The 7,523-nt window shown below is 60.9% G+C and overlaps 1 protein-coding gene across 1 annotated transcript; it reads left to right on the top strand.

Moving 5' to 3' along the window:
• The first annotated feature begins 2,416 nt into the window (after nucleotides 1-2,416).
• BARX1 (BARX homeobox 1) lies at nucleotides 2,417-4,525 on the top strand. Its single transcript, XM_042880408.1, has 4 exons — nucleotides 2,417-2,648; nucleotides 3,656-3,944; nucleotides 4,036-4,120; nucleotides 4,325-4,525. Exons 1-4 carry the CDS (start codon nucleotides 2,444-2,446, stop codon nucleotides 4,487-4,489), a joined length of 744 nt encoding a protein of 247 aa, XP_042736342.1. The 5' UTR covers nucleotides 2,417-2,443; the 3' UTR covers nucleotides 4,490-4,525.
• The last annotated feature ends 2,998 nt before the right edge of the window (nucleotides 4,526-7,523 follow it).

Below are 7,523 nucleotides of genomic sequence, written 5' to 3'. Positions count from 1 at the left end.
GCGGGACGGTGGGGTCAATCCATCTCCATCTCTATCTCCATATCTCTATATCTCTATTTCCATAGCTATATCTATGTATCTACGTATCTATCCATATCCATATCCATATATCCATATATATATATATATAATCTCTGTATCTATCTATATCTATATACTTCTATCTAATCCGTACCCACTCATCACCCTTTCTGCACAAAATCGCTTTCCCCATTACACTCAGGGCGTTTCCTAGAGAACCACGATGGGAGAGCGTTTCTCTGGCTAATTTTCGTGTTATGGTCTCTCTGAGCAGGGAAACTCAATGGGATCTTAACGAAAGAAAGATGGGAAAAAAGACAAAACTCTCCTTCCCTTCAAAACGGGAATGAACCGCCCGCAGCACCGGGAGAGATGCGGAACCGCGGGGATTCCATTCGCCCCATTTCTCCCTCAGCCCTCGGAACAGCCGCGGTGTGACAGTGAGCGGCAGAGGGCTGTGAAGTGTGCCCTGGGAGGGACCTATGAGTCCCGAAACGAATGTGAACGTTTTGGTTAAAAAATAGAAACAAATTGCGAACAGTGAGGTGGCTTTAGGAATATCCTGCATTTCTAACGGTACGATAAACGCTTCGCCTGGTGCAAACAACACAAACACCCGTCAAATGCGGAGCGTTTTCTTTTTGAGAAGACCACGGCGTTTCCCTAGCAGTAGATGGAAAACGATGTGCGCGTAATTCGGGGCTGCGTTCGTTCGCCCCATAGCTGCCGAATGGCAGACAGTGCCCAGCACGTCCCCACGGCATGGGGCTGGCTGGGAAGCAGCAGAGGATCGCATCCCCCGGCGCAGAGCCGGGCGGAGGTGCGACATCGGTGCTCGAATTTGGGGGTTCTGTGAACTAAACGATTTCCGTCATTTTAAGAGTCACGATTAAAAATAGTTCTATATATTTACATGTATATACACCAACGTATTTTCTTTGAGCGGTGGGATTCGCATTGCAACGATTTTAAACCATTATCCTAGGGTGCAGCCGGAGGGTGAAAGCCCCCGTCCTTCCCGCAGAGCAGCATCGCCGCCCCGCAGCGGAGCACCGCACCGATCCGCACCGCTGCGGCTCCGACCCTCGACCGTGTCGGCGTCTGCGGGGCCACGAATTGTCGGAAGTGCTCGGTCGGTGCTCTGCCCAGAGGTGGAGGCGAGGGGAGGGGAATACATTTTTGCCGGGGACGCTCGAGACCCCGCAGTGGAAAAGGGGGATGGGGAGGGTGTTCCCCAAAGCCCTCTCACGGGTTGTTGAGCGTCGTTTTAAATTGACGGGACGCGGAGAAAACAGATAATCCGAGCAGAACCGCTTCGTGCCATGCCAGCACATTGTGCGGGTTACGGGGGAGTCAGTGCGGGACGGAGCATTGAGCAGCTGAGAGAGCACCTGGCTGTTGTAGGAGGCACAGCACTGCAGAACGAGAGTGACCCCGGCACAGTGACCGGCCCGGCCCAGTGCCCTCCGCTCCGTGTGGGGTTCCCGCGGCACCGGGCCCGGGGCAGCGACGGGATGCAGGGCTGCGGGATCGGCCCCGACGGCGGCTACCGGAGGACGGCTCTGTACCCCCTCCGCAGAGCCCCGCTCTGGGCACTCCGGCAGCGAGCACGAATCGTGCGGTGGTGCGCGGCACGGCTTGGAGAGAAAGGAACGAACCCCGCTGTGCCGAGCGCAACGTTCGTCAAACGGCTCTAAACGCCGGGGGAAGCGTTCCACTTCACGCTGCGCTTTGTTTCTCTTCCCGACCAACTTCTCATCTCCATAGGGATGTGGTCGAGCTCGGGTCCTTCCGCGGGGGCCGGCGCTGCGCTGCGCTGCGCTGCCCGGGGCCGAGCGGGGCCGTGTCCGAGGAAGAGGGGAGGAAGCGGGGAGGGGGCGGGCAGGTGGCGGGCGGTGCCAGGAGCACCCTGCCGTAAGGAGGGGGGGGGGGGACACGGCAGCTCCGGCACCGCATTCGGTTGGGTGTGTGCCTGCCCGCTGCCCGCCTTGGGGCCCGTTTGCTTTATATGGCAGCTGATCAAATGCTGCGCCGTAACCTCCCGCTTCCAGGTACTCGCCCGCCCCGGCCCCTTCCTTCCTCCGCGGCCCCTCCCGCGCCCTCCCCCGCCCTCCGCAGCCCCCGGGGCCGTATAATAGAGCCGCTGCCCGTCAGGCCGGGTTGGGTTGGGGAGGTGCTGCCCGGTGCCGCGCCCCGTGCGTGCGTGCGGCGGAACGGCCGCGGGCCGGCGGCGCTCGGGGCGGTCCCGAGGCACTCGCGGAGCCGGAGCGGGGGGGGGGGGGGCCGCGCCGGGCCCTGCCCAGGGGTAGGGCGGGGTAGGGGCGATGGGCAGAGCCCCCGCTGCCCGGCTCCCAGCGGCCGGGGGGCTGCGTTAGGGCCCGGCGGCCGGGCTCGGCTCGGCACGGCCCGGGCGGCGGCGAGGATGCAGCACCCGCTGGAGCTGGGGGCTGCGCACTACTTCCCGGCCGAAGCCTTTCCCGACCACCGCTCGCACCGCTATCGCAGTTTCATGATTGAGGAGATCCTCACCGACCCCCCCGACGCCAAAGGCGCGGCGCCGCCCGGGGAGCTGCTCAAGTTCGGGGTGCAGGCGCTGCTATCGGCGCGGCCCTACCACAACCACCTCGGTATGTCCCACCGGGGTTGGACGGGAGCGGGGCCGCGGTTCCCGGCGCGTGTGAGGCCGCTCCTATGGGAGGAGAGCTCGGGAACTTCGCCGCAGCGCTCCGGGCGGGGACGGGGCCGCATGTGCGGGGCGCGGGCGGCGGTGGGGCCGTGGGGAGCGATGCTGTGCGTGGAGAGATGGGGGATGGAAAGTGCGAGCCGCGCGGTGTGGTGTCGGGACGTGGTGCAGGATAGGGTATTAAGGACAGATTTCTTGTTGTGTTTTGGTTTTGGGGGGGTTGTTTGTTGGCTTTTTTTTTTTTTTTCCGGTTGATTTTTGTTATTTTATTTTACATTTATTTTATGTTAACGCGAATATTTAATCTGCGATCGCAAACGCTTTTGCTTCTAAAGCTGTCTTTATCTGCAGAGACGCAGTTCATTTATCCCTCGAAGCGAATGGAACGGGAGGATTCCAAATTTTTGCTTTCCTCTTAAAAAAGAAATCGGGAAAGCATCGAGCCCCGTAGTGGGGAAGTACCTGTATTGGAGCTTTGGGGATTCAGGATTGTTTTAAACACCGGTCTGAAATGCCGGCCCACACCAGTGTGTGCCCGTGTGTGTTCCTCGGGCCGGGCCCGCCTGTGCTTTTGAAGCCCCCGGGCCGTGCTCGGTGTTAGGATAGCGGTCGCGGTGCTACATAGGGCAGCGTGATCTGCCCACTCGTGCGAGATCCCTGGGCGCTCGGGAGGGCCTCGTACGGCCGCACGTCGGGGCCGAGCACGAGTCTGACGGTGCGGCTGTGGGCCCGGCAGCGCTTGAATCTGTCAGTCGGCACCAGATCCTAAATGGTTCCTAAAGGCTTCCGCGGGTAACGCGAGGATCGCTGGGTGGGTGACTGCCTGCCGCCGGCTGCAGGGCACGGCGTGACCCCGCGGCTGATGTGGGAGAAGGGCTCGGGGCCGTGCGCGGAGCCCAACGCGAGAAGCCTCCGGGGCCGCCCGGCTCTCACGGCCGCTCTCTCCCGCAGCCGTTCTGAAGGCGGAGCCGGCGGCAGTCTTCAAGTTCCCGCTGGCTCCCCTGGGCTGCTCGGGGTTGGGCTCGGCGCTGCTGGCCGCCGGCTCGGGGCTGCAGGGCGGCTCCGCCTCGCCCCACCTCCCGCTGGAGCTGCACCTCCGCGGCAAGCTGGAGCCGGGCGGCCCCGAGCCGGGCAGCAAGGCCAAGAAGGGCCGCCGCAGCCGCACCGTCTTCACAGAGCTGCAGCTCATGGGGCTGGAGAAGCGCTTCGAGAAGCAGAAGTACCTCTCGACGCCCGACAGGTACCGGCGGGGCGGCGCGGGGGCATCGTCCGGAGAGCAGAAGGAAAGCCGCGGGCCGGGCCGGGTCTTACCGCCTCTCTCCCGCCCGCAGAATAGACCTGGCCGAATCGCTGGGGCTCAGCCAGCTCCAGGTGAAAACCTGGTACCAGAACAGGCGCATGAAATGGAAGAAAATAGTAAGTGCCGGCGCCGGGCCCTGCAGGGGGAAAAAATTATATATATGTATGTTTTGATATATGTGTATGTCCCCGCTCCATGCGGCCACAGCACGCTCCCTGCTCCGCGCAGTACGGCTCGGGCAGCGGGGACCTTTCCCCACCGGTACCGCGGACCGGAGCGCTGCTTTACGCGGCTATCGCTGTGACCTCCCCGCCCCGCAGGTGCTGCAGGGGGGAGGCCTGGAGTCCCCCACCAAGCCCAAGGGCCGCCCCAAGAAGAACTCCATCCCCAGCAGCGAGCAGCTCTCGGAGCAGGAGCGCGCCCGGGACGCCGACAAACCCCCCGAGAGCCTGGGCTCGCCAGCTGAGGTCAGCCAGGAGGAGTGAGGGTACGGCCCGGCCCCACCGCCGCCGCCCGGATGCGCGGGGACTCCCAGCGCCGCGCCGGGCCCCGGAGCGCGCAGCCCCGGGCGGGAGGAACTCCGTGTGCAGCGGCCCGGGCGGCAGAGGACGGGGGCAGAGGGCGGTGGGGCCGCGGTCGGAGCACAGAGCGCACGGCTCGGGTCCCGGCCCTGAGATCCGCGGTGCGCGGCGGCCGGGGGGCACCAGGTCCGCCCTCGGCGTTGCTCGCTGCGTGAAACCCTGTGGTGCCCCCAGTTACTCGAAAACTGCATTTTATGATCGGTTTTATTAATGCGAAGATATTTACTTTATTTCAATAAAGTATTTTATGGACTATTGCTCTGAGTAATGCTTTTTATTTTCTTTTTAATCGTTTCTTTGTATTTTTGGTTTTGTTTGTTGTTTTATTTTTTTCTTCATTCTCGGCCACGCGTCACACCCGGAGGCCACTCGGGCCTTGGCCGCGCTCAGAGGGGGAGACGATGGTCGTCATTTCTCTAAGAAATGCGTCATTGCTGTCTAACAGGCGGCTGAGATGCGGCGGCACATCTAAATGCCGCTTTGGGGAAGCGCTGTTGGTGCCGCTCTGGGCAGAGCTCGGGCACAGGGAGCAGAAAACTTCCACCGACCCCGGGGCTCTGCGCTCGTTGCGGCGACGTAGCAAGGAGCCGTGTCACTGTTTCATTTTTAATTTTCTGATTCCTTGCTGTACTTTTTTTTCCGTCGAAGTTTCGAACGATAGAACATCTACAGCGACATGTAATTATCATCGTCCTGGAAAAAAAAAAGAGCAACAACAACAAAATCCAGAAGCGCTGCGGGAAGTGGCGAGCGGCAGGGAGCGATGGAGAGCCGCCCCAGGGCCCGGCCCCGAGGGCTGCGGGCTTTCCTTACAGGGCCAGGCCGAGCCTTGGCTGCGGAACGCTAATTGCAGGGCGCTAATTGCTTGCCTGCTGAGTAATTACAGGCGGTCATTAGCCCGCTCCCCCGGCCCTGCCTGCCCCAGGTGCTCCCCGGTTCCCGCTGCCAGAGCACGTTAAGCAAACCGCCGGGCCGAGCGATGGGGCGTCGGTAAGCATAGGATACGGCCGTGCTGAGTAAACAGGAAGCCAGCTTTTATTCTTACATTGAAACGACTCCTGGATTTAAACAAACAATCGGCTGGAAAGGTTCGGCGTGACCTGGGGACGGGGATCAGCGTCGGGAAGGGCGAGGACGGCGCTTTCGAGGAGCGGAACCCCGCGGTCTGTCCGCCTCTTCCCCGTCTCCTCTCAGCCCGTGGTTCTGCTGCAGCACAGCAGCTTCAGCGCAGCCGAAAGGAGGAACCGCGTGTAATTAGAAGGCGGATTCCCGGCTGCCTTTACCTGACTTAACGGACAGACAGGCTGTGCCTAACGTTAAGTAGCGCTTTGGAAACGTTATTCCTGTTGCACTTGTGATATCGTGTTAATATTTTCTTTTCACATTTGAGTAAGTGGTGAACAAGTGATTATTTTTCACAGTCCGTAAAAGCGTTAAATAAGAAATCTCATTTTACTTCTTTTTTCTTTTTTTTTTCTTTTTTCTTTTTCTTTTTTTTCTTTTTTTTTCTCCAGACAGCGCTAGGGGAACGCAGCGGCTCCAGGGCGCGTCCTCCCGGGTTGCTGCCCTCGGTTTGGGGACTGGGGCAGGCGGGGTGCGACGGAGCCCTTCTGGAGCCGCGAGCAGCCGCCCGGAGCCGCTTCCCTATGTGTGGCACCGCGGGGCGATGGCAGCATTCCACCGCCCCGGGAGCTGCAGAGGTGGAGCAGTAAGGCTTCAGGCTTCTCCCGGCAGAAGGAAAGATCTCCCCGGGAGCTTCCAGCACTACGGGCAGGGCCGGGAACTTGCTGGCGGCTGCGGGACGGGCGGCCCGTAGTGGTATTCGTGTTGGCTGCCAGCAGGCAGTCAGATGGTGTGCGAGCGGGGTATGAATGGAGAGCCGTGTGCAGGGCACCGCGCTGCTGCGACCTCCGCATCGGTGGAGTTATTCTCCTAAAAACGTTTGTTTTAACAGCGCTGACTTTGACGACAAACTTTCCTTTCGGAAAGAGCTGCCCGCACCACGGCGACGTGCGAACGGAACAGAGCGGCCACACGGATGAGAATTAAAACCAAATTCCTCTTACTACGTGAGAAATCAGCCGAAAGAAAACGAAATTATATCCGACTTAAAGAAAAAAATATCGATATATATTTAATTTATTTTTTTGTATAAAATACTCGGTTCGCTGTAAGCCACTGTTAATGAGTTTCTACGTTATTCTGTTGCAGCCGTCCCGCAGCGCTCATTCCGCGTTGCGCTCCCGGCGCTCTGAGCCGTATCGCCCCGCACCGCCGCCCGCCCGGAGGGAACGGCAGCGAGCAGGTTGGTGCCAACGCACACACTCCCAATGCAGCCTGATGGCTCCGTTTCTTAATTACCTCTCACAGCGGAACGAAGCGTGACGCGGACGCACGGAGCGCAGCCGGCTGTCGATCACAGCGGCTCGGGGCTGCGGGGCCCGCGGTGCAGAGGCTGTCCGCGCCCGGGGTCGTTCGCAGCGCTGTGCACGGTGCTGTGCTCTATGTGTGAGCCCTGCCGGGCCCGCACCCACTGCTGCGGGCTCTCCCGCTGTCAGCGCAGCAGCAGAGGTGCCGCGGGCGATGTTTTCTCTGTAAGCAAAGCAAAGGGCGTGGACCGAGGGCTGGAAAAGCACCATCAAAGCGGTTTCTTCGTACGTCTAAGCACCGATCCGGTCACAGTTAATCGGCGAACGTCACGACGGCTCTCTGAACAAAACGCCCTTCAGGTGAGTTTCCAGCTCCGACGCCCTACATTCGCTTTTTATGAAGCTTCTCGAGGAAACCCACGCCAGGCTCTGCCCTCCGTCAGCTCCCGGCCGCAAACAGCCTCGCGGGCAGACAGACGGACGGCCTTTGGCACCGGGTAAGGGGAACGGCTGCGGGGAGGGTCGGGGTGCAGGGCAGCCCTGGGCCGGTTGGGGCTGTGCCCGCCGCT

This window comes from Lagopus leucura, unplaced genomic scaffold (genome assembly GCF_019238085.1).
Source record: "Lagopus leucura isolate 7727_CA_CO unplaced genomic scaffold, USGS_WTPT01 Super-Scaffold_100026, whole genome shotgun sequence".
NCBI classification, from domain to species: Eukaryota; Metazoa; Chordata; class Aves; order Galliformes; family Phasianidae; genus Lagopus; species Lagopus leucura.
This window is presented reverse-complemented; position numbering and strand designations above follow the sequence as displayed.